The 18,016-nt window shown below is 46.7% G+C and overlaps 1 protein-coding gene across 14 annotated transcripts in view; it reads right to left on the bottom strand.

The window, feature by feature from the left end:
* Positions 1–18,016, bottom strand: part of PPIP5K1 (diphosphoinositol pentakisphosphate kinase 1) — a 58,669-nt gene that overhangs the window by 19,331 nt on the left and 21,322 nt on the right. For 6 of the 14 annotated variants that reach the window (XM_063794882.1, XM_063794878.1, XM_054667484.2 and 3 more), the window contains 5 exons: positions 16,105–16,195; positions 12,517–12,642; positions 11,753–11,815; positions 8,043–8,225; positions 6,425–6,562 (listed from right to left, as the gene is read on the bottom strand). In XM_063794882.1, coding sequence (XP_063650952.1) covers positions 6,425–6,562; positions 8,043–8,225; positions 11,753–11,815; positions 12,517–12,642; positions 16,105–16,195 — 601 coding nt within the window. The remainder of the gene's footprint in view (positions 1–6,424; positions 6,563–8,042; positions 8,226–11,752; positions 11,816–12,516; positions 12,643–16,104; positions 16,196–18,016) is intronic. The other 8 variants (XM_063794884.1, XM_063794885.1, XM_063794883.1 and 5 more) reach the window with 4 other exon arrangements.

An 18,016-nucleotide genomic window follows, 5' to 3' on the forward strand; every position in this document is an offset into this window, starting at 1 on the left:
ATAATCTAATTTCCCTTGTGAGTTCTTCTTCGACTCATTTGTCATTTAAGAGTATGTTGTTGGCTGGGCGCAGTGGCTCATGCCTGTAATCCTAGCACTTTGGGAGACCGAAGCCAGCAGATCTCTTGAGCTCAGCCTGGGCAACATGGTGAAACTCTGTCTCTATAAAAAAAAAAAAAAAAAGAAAAAAAAGAAAAAAGCAAAAATTAGCTGGGTGTGGTGGTGTGTGCCTGTAGTCCAGCTACTCAGGGGGTGAGTAGCCGGAGGTCGAGGTTGCACTGAGCCATGATCGTACCACTGCACTCCAGCCTGGGTGACAGAGTGAGACCCTGTCTCAAAAAAAAACAACAAAAAAAAGTATGTTGTTTCACCCACAAAAATTAAAAATAAAAAAGGAGTCCAGGTGTGGTGGCTCACACCTATAATCCTAGAACTTTGGGAGGCCAAGGCAGGTGGATCACCTGAGGTCAGGAGTTTGAGACCAGCCTGGCCAACATGGTGAAACCTCGTCGCTACTAAAAATACAAAAATTAGTTGGGGATGGTGGCACGTGCCTGTAGTCCCAGCTACTCAGGAGGCTGAGGTGGGGAATCGCTTGAATGCAGGAGGTTGCAGTGAGCTGAGATCATGCCACTGCACTCCAGCCTGGACGACAGAGTGAGAATCTGTTTCAAAAAAATAAAAAAGAAAAAGAATATGTTGTTTAATTTCTATACTTGTGAATTTTCCAGTTTTCTCTTCTGTTATTAATTCTAGCATCATTCCATTGTGGTTGGAGAAGATCTTTTGTATGACTTCAACTTTTTAAAATTTATGGATACTTGTTTTGTGGCCTAACATATGGTCTATCCTGGAGGATATTTCATGTACATGTGAGAAGCATCTGCATTCTGCAGTTGTTGGATGGAATGGTCTATATATGTCTGTTAGGTCGAGTTGGTTTGTAGTGTTCTATTTCCTTACTAATTTTCTTCTTCTTTTTTTTTTTTTAATAGAGACAGGATCTCACTCTGTCACCCAGGCTGGAGTACAGTGGCACAATCACAACACACTACAACAGCCTTAACTTCCTGGGCTCAAGGAGTCCTCTCACCTTAGCCCCTCAGATAGCTGGGACTACAGGCATGTGCCACCATGCCCAATTAAATTTTTAATTTTTTGTAGAGACAGGGTCTCACTATGTTACCCAGACTGGTCTCAGATTCCTGGGCTTAAGCGACACTCCTGCTTATCCTTTCTTGTCCTCCCAAAGTGCTGGGATTTCCTTACTAATTTTCTGTGTGGTTTTTTTTTTTTTTTTTGAGACGGAGTATCACTCTGTTGTCCAGGCTTGAGTGCAGTGGCGTGATCTCGGCTTATTGCAAGCTCCACCTCCCAGGTTCACGCCATTCTCCTGCCTCAGCCTCCCAAGTAGCTGGGACTACAGGCGCCCGTCACCACGCCCGGCTAATTTTTTTGTATTTTTAGTAGAGATGGGGTTTCACCATGTTAGCCAGGATGGTCTCAATCTCCTGACCTTGTGATCCACCCGCCTCAGCCTCCCAAAGTGCTGGGATTACAGGTGTGAGCCACCTCGCCTGGCCATTTCCTTACTAATATTCTGACGAGTTGTTCTGTCCATTATTAAAAGTGAGTATTGGCTGGGCACAGTGGCTCATGCCTGCAACAACAGCATTTTGGCCGAGGCAGGAGGATCACTTAAATCTAGGAGGTCAAGGCTGCAGTGAACTATGATCACACCACTCCAGCCTGGGCAACAGAGCAAGACTCTGTCTCTAAAAATAAAATAAATAAAAGTAGGTATTGAAGTCTCCAACTACTATTGTAGAATTCTTCCTTCAATTCTGTCAATGTTTGTGTCATGTATTTTGGGGCTCCGTTATTTGGTATGTGTTTATAATTGTTTTATCTTCCAATAAATTTACCTCATTATCAATATATGACTTTCTCTTACTTGTAACAACTTTTTTTAAAGAGACAGGGTCTTGCTATGTTCCCCAGTTGGAGTACTCCTGGGCTCAAGCAATCCTCCCACTTCAGCCTCCCAAGTAACTAAGACTGCAGGTATGCACCTCTGCACCGCTCCTCTTGTAACAATTTTTTTACTTAAAGACTATTTTGTCTAATACTGGTATAGCTACTTCAGCTCTCTTTTGGTTACTATTTGCACAGAATATCTTTTTCTATCCTTTTACTTTCAACCTATTTGTGTCTTTGGACCTAATGTGAGACTCTTCTCAAATATAAGACACCTGGCATACACACACACACACACACACACACACACACACACACACGCAGGCACGCACAAGGAAAGGTGGAATCTGTTAGAAGACAAAACAACATGAGAGAATATTACTAAAATTACAGTTCAAGGTATAAGTTGGAAGTCTGTCTTATTAGACTTTTCATTTGTTTATAATTATAATTGATATTATAATTATAATTAAATATTGACATTGTTAGAGTAAATAATAATTTTTTTTTTTCAGATGGAGTTTCTCTCTTGCCATCTACGCTGGAGGCCAGTAGCATGGTCTTGGCTCACTACAACCTCCACCTCCCAAGTTCAAGCGATTCTCCTACCTCAGCCTCCTGAGTAGCTGGGATTACAGGTGCCTGCCACCATGCCTCGCTGATTTGTGTATTTTTTAGTAGAGACAAGGTTTCACCATGTTGGCCAGGCTGGTCTTGAACTCCTGACCTCAAGTGGTCCACCCTCCTTGGCCTCCCAAAGTGCTGGGATTACAGGCGTGAGCCACCATGCCCAGGCGTTAAAAGTATAAACTATAAATTAATAAATTAAAAACACAAAACACTATTATATTTTCCTAAATCTTGATTGCTTTTCTTCTGCTTACCTTATTATAATAGTCTTTCAATTAGAAAACTGTTGGAGTTTTCTATTTTTATTTATTTATTTATTTTTTGAGACACGGTCTCAGTCTATCACCCAGGCTGGAGTGTGGTGGCACAATCTCGGCTCACTGCAACCTTCACCTCCCAGGCTCAGGTGATCCTCCCACCTCAGCCTCCCAAATAGCTGGGACCCCAGGTACATGCCACCATACCTGGCTAATTTTATTTTTATTTTTTTGTAGAGGTGGGGTTTTGCCATGTTGCCCAGGCTGATCTTGAATTCTTGAACTCAAGTGATCTGCCAGCCTCAGCCTCCCAAAGAGCTGGGATTACAGGTGTGAGCCACCATGCCTGGCTGAATTTTTGTTTGTTTGTTTTTATTATTATCATTTTTTAGAGATGGAGTCTCGCTGTGCTGCCCAGGCTGGAGTACAGTGGCATGATCTCAGCTCACTGCAACTTCTGCCTCCCCGGTTCTAGCAATTCTCCTGCCTCAGCCTCCCAAGTAGCTGGGACTACAGGTGCATGCCACCATGCCCGGCTAATTTTTTGTATTTTAGTAGAGATGAGGTTTCACCGTATCACCCAGGCTGGTCTCGAACTTCTAAGCTTGGGCAATCCACCCTCCTTGGCCTCTCAAAGTGTTAGGATTACAGGCGTGAGCCACCATGCCTGGCCTTAAAATTTTTACTTTAAGTAATATTCTATTTTCTATAAAAATATTTAAGAACAGCAAATTAGAAAATAAACCAATTCAACATTAAATAAATAAATAGAGTCTCTTGTGGACACTTTAAAAAGTGCATTCTGGGCCGGGCGCAGTGACTCATGCCTGTAATCCCAGCACTTTGGGAGATCAAGTGAGGCGGATCACGAGGTCAAGAGATTAAGACCATCCTGGCCAACGTGGTGAAACCCTGTCTCTCCTAAAAAAATACAAAAATTAGCTGTGTGTGGTGGTGCGCACCTGTAGTCCCAGCTATTCGGGAGGCTGAGGCAGAAGAATCACTTGAACCTGGAAGGCAGAGGTTGCAGTTAGCCAAAATCGCGCCACTGCACTCCAGCCTGGCAACAGAGCGAGACTCCATCTCAAAAAACAGAAAAAAAGAAAAAAAAAGTGCATTCTGGCCAGGTATTGTGGCTCACACCTGTAACCCTAGCACCTTTGGAAGGCCGAGGTGGGTGGATCACCCGAGGTCAGGAGTCCAAGACCAGCCTGGCCAACGTGGTGAAATCCTGTCTCTACTAAAAATTCAAAAATTAGCCGGGCATGGTGGCACTCCAGCCTGGGTGACAGAATGAAACTCCATCTCAAAAAAAAAAAAAAAAAAAAATGCATTCTGAGGCCAGGCACAGGTTGTTCATTTGCCTTACAATGTTTTTAAGGAATGCTCTCTGCACAGCCACTTTTCTGCCCTGAATAAGTTAGAGTTAGGCAAAACAAAGGTAGGCACTTTGTGTCAATCCTTCAAGTAGCCCACCAACAAATTAGAACAGACAAAATTCTTTGAGAATAAGGTCTTCTCCGCTCCCTCTGGAACCAGGAACCAGGGTCCTACATTGAGAACACGGGCTGTCATCTTCAAGAGCACAACCAAGCCAGGGAGGCGGGGTGGGGCAAGAGTGAGTAAAAATGCTGCAAAGCTTTTCTGCCATTTTTAGGTTGCCTCTTTCTGGATTCAGCATTTTCCTGGTTACTGAAAATCTTTTACTATTCTCCAGAGTTCTCACAATGTTGGTTCTAGCAGTTTTTTCTTACTTTTTGGTGTTTCTGTGGATGAACAAGCCCTTGGAGCTACCTACCTAACACATGATTTAAGTTTTACGTTTAGATTTCCGATCCATATGGAGTTTATCCTGGTATAGAGTGTGCGTTCAATTTCAATTTTTGTCAAATGCCTATTCAATTTACCCCCCGTCCATTTACTGAAAAGTCTTTCTGGCTGGGTGTGGTGGCTCACACCTGTAATCCCAGCACTGTGGGAGCCCAAGAGGGGGTGGATCACCTGAGGTCAGGAGTTCAAGACCAGCCTGGGCAACATGGCAAAACCCCATCTCTACTAAAAATACAAAAATTAGCCAGGCATGGTGGCTTGTGCCTGTAATCCCAGCTACTCAGGAGGCTGAGGCAGGCAGAACTGCTTGAACCCAGGAGATGGAGGTTGCAGTCAGCTGAGATCCTGCCACTGCACTCCAGCCTGGGTGACAGAGTGAGACTCTGTCTCAAAAAAAGTCTTTCTGTCACACCTGTAATGCCAGTGCTTTGAGAGGCCAAGACAGGAGGATCGTTTGAGCCCAGGAGTTCTAGGCTGCAGTAAGCTATGACTGCAAAAATCAAAACTAAAATGACATTTTATAGAATGATTTAAAATGTGGTAGGGCTAGTATTTGCTCACTGCTCTTCTTTTCAGAGTTTTCTCTCTCTCTCTTCTCTTTCTCTCTCTCTCTCTCTTTTGTGGTAGCATCTTGCTCTGTCCATTCACGCTGGAGCGCAGTGGCGTGATCATAGCTCACTGCAGCCTTGAACTCCTGGGTTCAAGTGATCCTCCCGTTTCAACATCCCAAGTAGATGAGACTACAGGCACACACCACCATGCATAGCCTTTTTTTTTTTTTTTTTTTTTCTGGAGAGATGGGGGTCTCACTATGTTGTACAGGCTAGTCTTGAACTCCTGGACTCAACAATCCTCCTGCCTCAGCCTCTAGAGTTGCTGGGATTACAAATGTGAGCCACTGCACCCCGCTCATTCTTCACTGTTCTTGGTTGTGTATTTTTCAATGAAAACTTTAGAATTCAGGAGTGATATTTCTATGATGTTTAGTTGGCCTATGCAGTTATCCTTTTTTTTTTTTTTGAGATGGAGTCTCGCTCTGTCACCCAGGCTGGAGTGCAGTGGTGCGATCTTGGCTCATAGCAATCTCCGCCTCCTGGGCTCAAGCAGTTCTCCTAGCCTCCCAAGCAGCTGGGACTACAGGCACACACCAACATGCTCAGCTAATTTCTTTTTTTTTTTTTTGAGATGGAGTCTCACTCTGTTGCCAGGCCGGAGTGTAGTGGCGTGATCTCGGCTCCCTGCAACCTCTGCCTCCCAGGTTCAAGCGATTCTCCTGCCTCAGCCTCCTGGGTAGCTGGGACTGCAGGCGCACACCACCGCGCCCAGCTAATTTTGGTATTTTTAGTAGAGGCAGGGTTTCACCATATTGGCCAGGATGGTCTCCATCACTTGACCTCGTGATCCACCCGCCTAGCCCTCCCAAAGTGCTGGGATTACAGGCATGAGCCACTGCGCCCGGCCTTATTTTTTTTCAGTAGAGACAGGTATCGCCATCTTGGCCAGGCTTGTCTCAAACTCCTGACCTCAGGTGATCCACCTGCCTCGGCCTCCCAAAGTGCTGGGATAACAGACATGAACCACTGCACCCAGCCAGCAATTATACATTTTTAAGTGTACTTTTGTGTCTTTGTGGATTGCCTAACTAGCTTTCTAATTTACTACTTTCTTATATTCTAGGAAGCATGGGCATGGGGGCAGAGAGAAGGGTAAAAAAATAAGAGTATCCATACCTGCAGATGCCTGTGCCTGGGCATCAGTGTGGCGCTGGCAGACTCTACTCAAGAATTCACTCACTTGACGTAGGGAAAGGGCATTATGCAGTGTTTCCAGAGGGTAGATGGTAGGCACCATGGAACACCCTTCAAACCCTGTTTGAAAAGAGATGGGCAAAGTCAATGTTACTCCTGCCAGATATACCCCAACTGGCCAAGGAAGCATGGAGAGTCCCTGAGAGCCATCAGGAGAGTCCGTGGCTTTTGGAGTGTTGGGTATCCAAGACTCTTAGGAGAGGGAACTCTTTAGAGCCCCTAGGGAGTCTGTTTTTCTCACCTTCAGATTTCCTAAAACATCTACCTGCTAAGGCCTCAAGGTGAATCAAATCACCTCTCATGCTACCTATGGAGAGCTTGCAATGTCTCGTGGAAAAATAAACAGAATCCCAGTAGGGTAGGCACCAATGTTGCTCTCACACTTTCTAAGGGAATAAAACAAGGATCCAGAGGTAAGGGGTGAAACTGCAGATCTAATATGAGATAGGGAGGTCAGGGAGCTGGGAAGAAACAGCAGATTTTGGGTATCATGAATAAGAGAACCAGATTAAGGAGAAGGACATGGAATCTGAGAAGGGGTTCGTGCAAATTTAGGATGTCGGCAGAAAGGCTAGAATACTTGGATGCAAACTGGAGGGCATGCAATACACATGAAGCTCAGCCCAGGAAAACCACATGCATGAACAGGATGGGGATGGAAGTTCTTTCTTGGTAATTTCCATCACATCAAAGCTTCACTCTTCTGATCTACTGGAAAACCCCAGACTTGCTAGGATCTTTCTACTTCATCAGAAAAATGAGGCAAATGCCCTAGAAAAAAGAAAAAGTACTGATTCTCTGCTCTAAACCCAAGAATTCAAATGTAGGTCTATCAGTCTGGGTAGGGTCAAGGATAAACATAAATGTGTAACCCTAATACTAGGGACAGGTGATGGAAAAAATGTCCCCATTGGAGGATGAAGAAAAACACATCCAAACCACTATCTCAGTCCCCAATCTTTCCTATGCCTCCTCAACATCTCCTTAAAGGGACTAAGGATACACGGGACAACGAAGTCTATGCAAGACAGCTTCCTGTTCACCAGTGACTAAAGCCCATAACTCAAAAGGATTATAGCCTGACCATCTTTGAACCTCTGGACTTTGCCCAAAGGATACAACTGAGGCTTCTGTGCCTCAATTTCTCCCGTGATCTAGTGGCAGGAGGGCAGGAAAGTTACTGTCTCTAGCTCCTCAGAGTGGCTAGAAAAACATTTGGATTTGAAGATGGTGGTAGTAGAGGGTTAGAGTGATAAGAACAGATTCCAAGGCAAGAGATTACTCCTGTATTGAACAGAGCTGGGGAATGAGTAACATTAGGGGGTGGTGAGAAAGGAGAATAGGAAGGGGATGAGCAGCCAATGCTACAGCTACCAGGCAGTCTGGCCCCAATCCCATCCAAGCGACTAAATGCAAGTTACATAACCTTAGGGCAAATAGGAGAAAGAAATAGGTGGGCTCTCCTGCCAGAAGTGCAATAAGCAAAGCAGTCAGACCCAGCCAGGGTAATGGCAGCAGCCAGCTTGGTGGCAGGGGGTACCGTAGAGGCACTCGGGGTCATCCTGGCCTGAGCGCAGCCAGTTCCGGAAGAGGCGCAGGTGGTAGGAGCACTGGTGCAGGTGATGCGCCAGCGTGGCATCCAAGGAGACTGGCCGGCCCCCTGTACAGTCAGAGGAAAAACTGCGCAGCAACCGGACCACAGGGTGCTGGTCATCCAGCAGCTCTGGAGGGGGTGAGGGGACCACGGCAGGAAGCACAAAGATAGAGAAAGAGAAGAGGGAGAGACAATGAGGGGGGCACTGACTAGCACAAGCATTACTGGAAGGTGGGGGCACTCAGATCCAAGGTGAGCTAAGAGAGAAGCAGAGATGGTCAGAGCCACTGGGCATCTCTTGCAGGGAAGAACAGTGGTGTCATCATACAATGAGTCTGAAAGAAGGGATAACTGAGATCTCATCATACAGTAATGCCTTCCCCTTGCTCCTTGAGCATAATTCCGTCAGTGCCTGTAGACATCAGTCACATCATTGTGAACAGGGGTGAGCTGGCAGTTTTGTGGCTGGGAGTCTTGACTACAGCTTCAGGATCCCTCATCATTGGATGAACCCTACTTAGGGCCTGCATTCTCAGGTGAATGGATTTATGAAGTAGGGATAAAAATTGAAAAGTTCAAAGTCACTCAGAGTGTCAAAGATGGTACTGGGTATCAAGATAGTCAAGCTAAAAAGGCTCTTTTTTAGGGCAGGCCTTCTGGACCACACTCGAGGATAGCCAAAGACAGGGACGGTATTAGGCAGTTGGCACAGGAGACTGGCAGGAAACCAGGTGTAGAACTCCTTTAAAACGGTATGTGTGGAAAATGGAATCAGTATGTGAAAATACCAATATTGACTAACCATCCTTTACCTTACTGTTGTTTAAACAATCAGTTAAAAAAAAAAAGCACACTAAAACTCAGGACTTAGAGATACTGTATCCATTACACAAGCTGAAAGTTGGATAATTTTATATTTTCTTCCCACTGCTGGTGAGTCTAACTGCAATTTTTCAGCTGATGAGTGGAAAAGCTTTGATTCTGAACCCTCATTTTAGCTACTTGGCAAACTTTGTGGATGATGTAATTCAGCCACAAAAGGTTGAAGGTAGTCAAAGGCATGTGGAGAGGGGTGTAAGAGGAACAATAGTGAAAAGATCTTAGAGAAAAGATATGGGATCTTAAGACAAGATGTGAGGATGGACAAGAACTTGAATACAGGATGTTGGTATAGAGAAGGTAGAAACAAGGCAGCTCAGGATGACTGCTCAAAAGTCCCAGACCAGAACTGGCTCCACAAGGTGATCCCATGAGACTGTGGTCTTCAGAGACCTTAGCTTGGATGTCAGGACAGATTTCAGCTCTACCTAGGCTAGTCTTGTGAGCACTAACTATGTACCAATGGTCACATAGTTATATGGGTCCCTAGAAGATAACGGGCTTGACAAATCCAGTGGTCACACCCTGACATTCTGGATGAGCGTGAGCCACAGTCTTTCCCACTTTATTAATTTACTTTGGTGAATTCAGTGTGCAGCTTAGTAACAGGCTATACTTGTGTGCTGGATATAGTTACAGGATATAAGAGCAGCTTATTAGGAACAAAGGCAGAGAAAGGCTGAGGGCTGCTCTCCCATCAAAGTGTGAAGACACACTGCCTTGCCTCTTTTCCAAAGCCAGGTCCAGTATTTCCAGCTGCTGTTTCAAAGCCAGATATCATGGCAAGGAGATGGTGATGACAGAGCTGCTGTGACTTATCTGCAACTACAGACAAAACATCCACTTTGTAATTGCTGGTTAGTCAAGCAAGATCTTGGCCATGGAGAAGAGCCTTCATATTTCTTGAGGGTCAAATTGAATCTAGATAATCTTCCTCAGCAAGTGACATACAGCTCCAAATTTCTCCTATTGTCAACAGGTAGAGCCCAGATTCTGGCTTCTTAAGCATGTTAGCCTCCAAGCTCCAGCACAAGAAAAACAAAGGAGGCCACAAGACCCCTGAGGAAGTGTGCAGGGCATTGGAGATCTTAAATTTGTTTTCCTGCACAACACCTGCATTTTCCAGCTCTTTTTTCCTCACCTCTTTTTGGCAGAATTAAATCTTCTTCAACGGGTGAGGCTGCTGAACAGTACTTCGGGGAACTGGAGGTACATACGTCTGAGGGTCTGTTTCATGGACTTGGGTCTTTTCTCATGGCACTTAAGAACTAGGAGATATATGATTTAGCTCTGATTTCAGGAGCCCACGTTCCTTGTACTATATTGTGGACCCTAAGTCCAAGTCCCAGGCTATGCTATCCATGCATCAGGTTCTATTCTGGAGATGGCTGTGGCACATGAAGGCCAGAAGAGCTTGAAGCTAAATGAGCCGGCACACCCATGAGGCTCTGAATGGGAACTCCTGCCACAGGCACAATTGGGAGCCTGGGGCCAGGGATAAACTGAGCCAGCATAGTCTGGTCAACCTAGGGAGAGATTTCAGCAGTGCCTTGTGAAGATGTACAACCTGACTGGGCTAAAATCTAGCAGCTGTCACTTGCTAGGCAATAGGAGAATAGCACATAGAGGTTTTCTAGTCAGGAAGCCAGCCTAGTTTTACTTCCCTCAGAGAGTCTTAGCTGTTGAATAGAAGAAAATCATACCTAAAAAACCTAGATTTACCTTGAAGACAAAATATAATACAGAGAGACAAATAAGGATACCAAGGATAAAACTTTGAAAGAGAGTGAGCCTGGGTTCTCCTGCTATACCCTACAAAGAGACCATACCCTTCAATTTATGGTTTACAGAGATCTCCAAGCTCTCCCACCTTAGTGTGGGCAGACCCAGTTCTTCAATGTTCTTAAAATATTATTCCTTCCTAAGCTCCCCCAGAATCCCCAGCAGACATCTCCACTCTTCAAACTTCTCTGCAATAGCTTTATCATAGGTAGGCTGGTGCCACATGGAAACTACACTTAAAAACTCAAGGTACAGTCCTTTTTCTTTTACCTACTACCTCCTACTCCTTTCTTTTTATTTTTATCCCAAAGCAACCTGGGCTCTTGTTTTCTAGGCCCAGGCAATAGGTTAGTAATAACATAAAGCAAATGTCAGGAGCACAAGAGCCACACAAAATACACATAATGACAGGAGAAAGAAATATGGAGATGGGAAACTATATACTCAAGACTAATACCCATATAAGTAGGCTTAGGAGCTGGGAACTGCAGCATTGCTCCGAAAGAGGAACAAACTAGTCATCCACATCCACCCCAACAAAAGAGTTGGAGAAAACAAAGATCAAAGTTATATCAGCTGAGGAATTGGGGGTATGGGGGAAGAGAAGAAATGGAATCAATCTAGGAAACACTATTCCCATCCTAAGAAGGGGAACCATCATATCTGTACACAGCCTGGCAGTCATGTGATAGGAAAGGGAGAGGTTTAATCAGTGTTTTGGTGGTGATGCTGACAAAAGTGACATAATGGTGATGATGGTGACTATGGAAGTAAGACCCTGAGTTGCCAGAGGGATGGGGCAGCCAGGCTGCAGCCAAGACTAAGGCTGTCACAAGGAAACCATCCCAGGAGGGACACTTAGTGAGTGACTCATTCAGAGACAGCAGGGTGTCAACACAGTGGAAGGAGAGGCAAAGTCAGTGTCGAAACTCAGAGTTAAGTGTCTAGAGGTGACATGGTGAGGAGGAATGACATTGAGTCAGAAGCAAACGTACCGTTAGTCGGATGCTTTGCAAACGACACAGAAAATCGTTTTACGGCCGGGACAAACAAGAGCTCTGGGGAGAAAAGACATCATGGGGATTATACCCACCCTTGTCCCCACCCTCTGCTCTGGAGTTTGCCCGCAAGATATTCTGTTCTTTAAAGTTAGTTATCTGACCTGCTCCCCTCCCCATCCCTTGGATTTCTAACTAACACACATCAATCTCTTTTCCTTTGATAAATCTCTTAGGAATCAATGTGTCATCTCTACCACAATACACCCCTACAAACAACCCTAATTTTACCACTGTGTCTTCTTTCTGGTCATTTGGAAATAAAATCTTCACAGAAATATTCATCCCTTCCCCTAGTCTCTTTCCACATTATCTTTTCTGCCTTAGTTGAGTAACATTCTCTTCCCTAAACCCAATTTGCTGGATTTTAATCGAGCTTCCACCACTTTCTTCCCAACTATGCATCATCCTCCTTGGTCCTTACCCCTACAGGCCAGAATCCAGGAAAGAGTACAAACTGATGCAGCAGGACTGTATGTGGGAGATTATGAAGGGATAAGCATAAATAAGTAGTATTTTTATGGCAAGAGAAAATGCAAATGGAGGGGTGAAAGGGGTCCTGGTTCCTTCTCCCATCTATTACTGATGAAGAAAACTTGTTATAAGGCCAGTGTCATCTTAAGTATGAATAGTTCTTGAGCTATGTCCTTGCTGAGAGACAAGTGAAAAAAGGAGTTATCCCCCAAAACCCACCCACATACCATCTCGGTGCTTCAGACTGGCAGGTGGTAGCTTTTTGCCATGGCTGCGGGCGTAGTCCTGAAGATTCGGGGCACTGGAGGAGCCACCCAGCACTGTGGTGCTGAACAGCCCTGTGCACTGTGAGCCTGCAAGGCCGGGAGTGCGTTAGTAGCCACGTAAAGCCACAACTATCACACAGAACTATACACAACTTCACATGATAACATCAAGACACACACACAGCCATTCAGAGCCACCACCATGTGGCCATTCCACATAACCACAAATGGCTTTACACTTCTCCATAGTCACAGTGGGCAAGCAAAAGGGGGATTCTTCTGAAGAGCTACACGGCAGAGACAAGAGGCCACTACAAATGCAGGGTTAGTCATATTAGGGGATTCAAAGCTACTGAAAGGGATAGACTGTGCTCTTCAGGTGGCTCTCAGAAATGCTAAAATAACAGGTAGGTCCCTCTAGATTCCCCCCAGATTTAATTCGGCACCCCTTATCCTGGATATATAGCTTGAGAAACCCAGAAATCTAGTCCTTGTATATTTGAAAGGAAAAGGCTTTGACTGAAGCTAGAGACTGTATTCTGAACACTCAGCTGGCACCCTTCCAATCCTTCCTAAGTTTTTCATCCAGCATCCCCTCCCTTCAGGCCTTTTGACCTTTCCCAAGAATGAAAGTATGAGGCTCACAATTTTTTTTTTTTTTTTAAGACAGGGTCTCACTCTGTTGCCCAGGCTGCAGTGCAGTGGCACAATCATAGCTCACTGCAGCCTTGGTCTCCCAAGCTCAAGTGATCCTCCCATCTTAGCTTCCCAAGTAGCTGGGATTGCAAAAGCACACATCATCATGCCTCGACAATTTTTTTATTTTTAGTAGAAATGAGGTCTCACTATGTTGCCCAGGTTGGTCTCTAACTCCTGAGCTCAAGTGATCCTCCCACCTTGGCCTACCATAGTGCTGGGATTATAGGTGTGAGCCACAGCCCCCTGCCTCATTGAATTTTTTAAGCTAGAAGGGACTCATAGATCATCCAGTCCAACTTTCTTATTTTAGAGATGAAGAAACTGAGATCCAAAAGGGACCTCCTTTGCTCAAGGTCACACAGTTTTTTAGAAGCTAAGCTGGACTAGAATCCAGGTCTCCTGACTCTGAGGACCAACTGTATTGTTAGAAAATAAATAACTACTTTTTTTAGGAACCAGCAGTTTCTAAAGTCAAGATGGACACAAATTGAAGGGCATGTGAAGAATCAGTTGATTATATGTAGAGCATGCCTATTATGTGAGGAGCACCCTACTAAGAAGGAATACAGGAAATAACAACAAAAAGACATGTTTGTTCTGCTTGCAAAAGTGTATTATCATGTAAGCCTATGCTCAAAGCCAGTTGCCCACACATATAAATTCAAAGAAAGCAAAGAGAATTCCATTGCCAATGAGAGGATTAAATAAAATCTGAATAATCTCTGAAGTATGAAATAAATCAGACCAGTCACTGTCCCCAACAGCTGATCTAGAGGAGGGTTAGGACTCCACGGTCCCTTCTCCTACTATAGCCTATAAGGACAGAGTGGTCAAGAAGAAACAAGACTGATACCCAAGTTCTCAGGATTTGCCTCTCTACTTCCAAATCCATCTTAGCCAAGACCCTGGGTTTGGCTTGGGACTTAACATTCATAGGGGAAATGGATGGAGTGGAAAGGAGTTCAATTCCCTTGAGGCCACCAAGAAGGGACCATGGTTTCAGGGATCCCAGGATTTTGGGGTCACCAGAGCAATCAGGAAGTTCAGATGCCTGATGATTCCCACCCTGGAATTCAGGACCTCTCCCCTATACAGCAACTTCCTCCACCTTTCATGTTCAAACAGGCTCTGGAATGAGATTCCAGAGAGTAATAACAGTTGCTAAATATGACTGCTTTTCTTCAGAGAAGCTAAAACTAGCTGGCTCTATCCCAGACCACCCCAAGCTTTGTCCTACATACACTTCCTCCACTGAATACTTTTCTGGTGCAGTCATGCCAACTCTGTTCTGCCCAGTCCTCAGATCATCTCAGAGGGTGGTCTCTACCTTACCACCACCATCTGCCAACCAGTTCCATGTCCATACCTCTGCCTTGCTCTTGAAAGCATTCCCATGGCCCACTTAACTGGGACAGACACACCTATCCTCTTTTGTAGTCTGTCTGAAACCTATTCTTTCCTGGGACTTCTGGGAAGAGAGGTTCATTTCTTAGATCTACACTATTGTTGTTTCGGGTTTTTTGGTTTTTTTTTTTGAGACAGAGTGTCACTCTGTCACCCAGGTTGGAGTACAGTGGCACAGTCTCAGCTCACTGCAACCTCCGTCTTCTGGGTTCCAGCAATTCTCGTGTCTCAACCTCCCAAGTAGCTGGGATTACAGGCATGCGTCACCATGCTCAGCTAATTTTTGTATTTTTAGTAGAGATGGGGTTTCACTATGTTGGCCAGGCTAGCCTCAGAACTCCTGACCTCAAGTGATCTGCCTTCCTCGGCCTCCCAAAATGCTGGGATTAATGCGCCTGGCCAGATCTACACACTTGTCATTTATTTCTCATGCCCCATACCATCTTCCTCATTTCAGGAATCTAGAAGGCAACTTATTCTCATAAAATTAGCCTGGAAAGTTACCAAAACCTTTCTCCCCCTTGCTAGTCCAAAAGCTGACCATTTTGGGGCCAAGAAAATGGGTGCCAAGGACAAAGGCAACAGAACAATTAGAGGCGCTAAATAGAGAGAATAATAGGACAAGACAGAAACAGCCAGGGGACCAAGACCAGACCCCACACAACCATGTCTGACCTCCAGTTCTAATTACTGGCTCACAAGGCACTGTGCTCAGAGATAGTTCCTCCCAAGGACCGCCCCCCACCCAACGAATACAATACCCTCTGAGGCTTGGTCCTTCCTGCCGTCTGTGCTCTTAGAAAAAGCTGAATGATGTTCTCTACCCCTTTCCAGGGATCCAAAAATCAAGAGACATTTCCTCAAAGTCCTGAGAGATGCCTCTGCCACTACACCAGTCTCAGACTTGTCAATTTTCCAGAAGGAAGGGGAAATAGTTACAGGATTAGGAGATGATGGAGGAAAGGGCAAGGTGGTAGGAAGGGCAAGAGCGGGGATGTGAAAAACACAGGTTTCAGGGGAAGACATGGCACATTTCTTCAAATGAGGAATACGACATTTATGAGGGTTGCAAGTACCTCTATTTATAGCTCTGTCTCTGATAACTCTGAAGGTTCAGAGTCTCCATGGCCCCTTAAGGTCTGGGCTAGACTGGAGGGACAGACAAGGAATGAGAGGGAAAGCCAGAAGAACGCCCTTTGGCCAGGGAAATGTGGTTGGTATAGAAAACCAAGAGATAAACACCTTCCGGGGATGGAATAATCATCTGAGATCCAAGTTCACATCTAACTATGGCTTCTCCCACTTCATCCTCCCTACCTCCACCTGATGATATTCCACTGATTGGACGGCCCCAAATCCTATGACAAAGGTTTCCCACAATAAAACTCTGAAGAACAGACAGACAACTTTTCCAACAATAGGTGAGAAATGCTGGCAAAACCATACCTAGGCCACTCTGCTTCATTTCTGTGGGTGGCCGTGAAGATGAAAAGAGCCGGTAGCCGCCAGGCCTCGAGGATGAAGTCTCAGAAAGTACCTGCAGAAAAAGGACTCTATATTAATCATTTTGCCACCTCAACCCCAAAGTATAAAACCCAGGTCCTGGATTCCTGTCCCTACAAAGCCAAGCAATGTTAGAAAGTTTGGAAGTACCAAAGGATTTATAGGGGAAGAGGGATGAAAAGGGAACAGAGAATGTACTTTATGGAGGGAACTGTCCGGGGCATCTTTCTATACTAGAAGGTACTTCTATTTTCTTTTTTTTTTTTTTTTAATTTTCATTTTTATTTTTATTGATCATTCTTGGGTGTTTCTCACAGAGGGGGATTTGGCAGGGTCATAGGACAATAGTGGAGGGAAGGTCAGCAGATAAACAAGTGAACAAAGGTCTCTGGTTTTCCTAGGCAGAGGACCCTGAGGCCTTCTGCAGTGTTTGTGTCCCTGAGTACTTGAGATTAGGGAGTGGTGATGACTCTTAACGAGCATGCTGCCTTCAAGCATCTGTTTAACAAAGCACATCTTGCACCGCCCTTAATCTATTTAACCCTGAGTGGACACAGCACATGTTTCAGAGAGCACAGGGTTGGGGGGTAAGGTCACAGATCAACAGGATCCCAAGGCAGAAGAATTTTTCTTAGTACAGAACAAAATGAAAAGTCTCCCATGTCTACTTCTTTCCACACAGACACGGCAACCATCCGATTTCTCAATCTTTTCCCCACCTTTCCCCGCTTTCTATTCCACAAAACCACCATTGTCATCATGGCCCGTTCTCAATGAGCTGTTGGGCACACCTCCCAGACGGGGTGGTGGCCGGGCAGAGGGGCTCCTCACTTCCCAGTAGGGGCGGCCGGGCAGAGGCACCCCTCACCTCCCGGACCGGGCGGCTGGCCGGGCGGGGGGCTGACCACCCCACCTCCCTCCCGGACGGGGCGGCTGGCCGGGCAGAGGGGCTCCTCACTTCCCAGTAGGGGCGGCCGGGCAGAGGCATCCCTCACCTCCCGGATGGGGTGGCTGGCCGGGCGGGGGGCTGACCCCCCCACCTCCCTCTCGGACGGGGCGGCTGGCCGGGCAGAGGGGCTCCTCACTTCCCAGTAGGGGCGGCCGGGCAGAGGCACCCCTCACCTCCCGGACGGGGCGGCTGGCCGGGCGGGGGGCTGACCCCCCAACCTCCCTCTCGGACGGGGCGGCTGGCCGGGCAGAGGGGCTCCTCACTTCCCAGTAGGGGCGGCCGGGCAGAGGCATCCCTCACCTCCCGGACGAGGCGGCTGGCCGGGCGGGGGGCTGACCCCCCCCACCTCCCTCCCGGACGGGGCGGCTGGCCGGGCAGAGGGGCTCCTCACTTCCCAGTAGGGGTGGCCGGGCAGAGGCGCCCCTCACCTCCCGGACGAGGCGGCTGGCCGGGCGGGGGGCTGACCCCCCACCTCCCTCCCAGACGGGGCGGCTGGCCGGGCAGGGGGCTGACCCCCCACCTCCCTCCCGGACGGGGCGGCTGGCCGGGCAGAGGGGCTCCTCACTTCCCAGTAGGGGCGGCCGGGCAGAAGCGCCCCTCACCTCCCGGACGAGGCGGCTGGCCGGGCGGGGGGCTGACCCCCCCACCTCCCTCCCAGACGGGGCGACTGGCCGGGCGGGGGGCTGACCCCCCACCTCCCTCCCGGATGGGGCGGCTGGCCGGGCGGGGGGCTGACCCCCCCCCACCTCCCTCCCTAGAAGGTACTTCTATTTTCAAGATGCCTTTCCCCACAGCCCTCCCATTACCAATCTGAGTTTGAGAAATCATTATTCAACCCATTCCTAGTTCTCAGCAGAGCAGAGTTTCCTAATTGTATCTATCCCCCCACAGACTCAGAAAGCCAAT

Source organism: Pan troglodytes, chromosome 16, assembly GCF_028858775.2.
Source record: "Pan troglodytes isolate AG18354 chromosome 16, NHGRI_mPanTro3-v2.0_pri, whole genome shotgun sequence".
Taxonomy (NCBI): Eukaryota; Metazoa; Chordata; class Mammalia; order Primates; family Hominidae; genus Pan; species Pan troglodytes.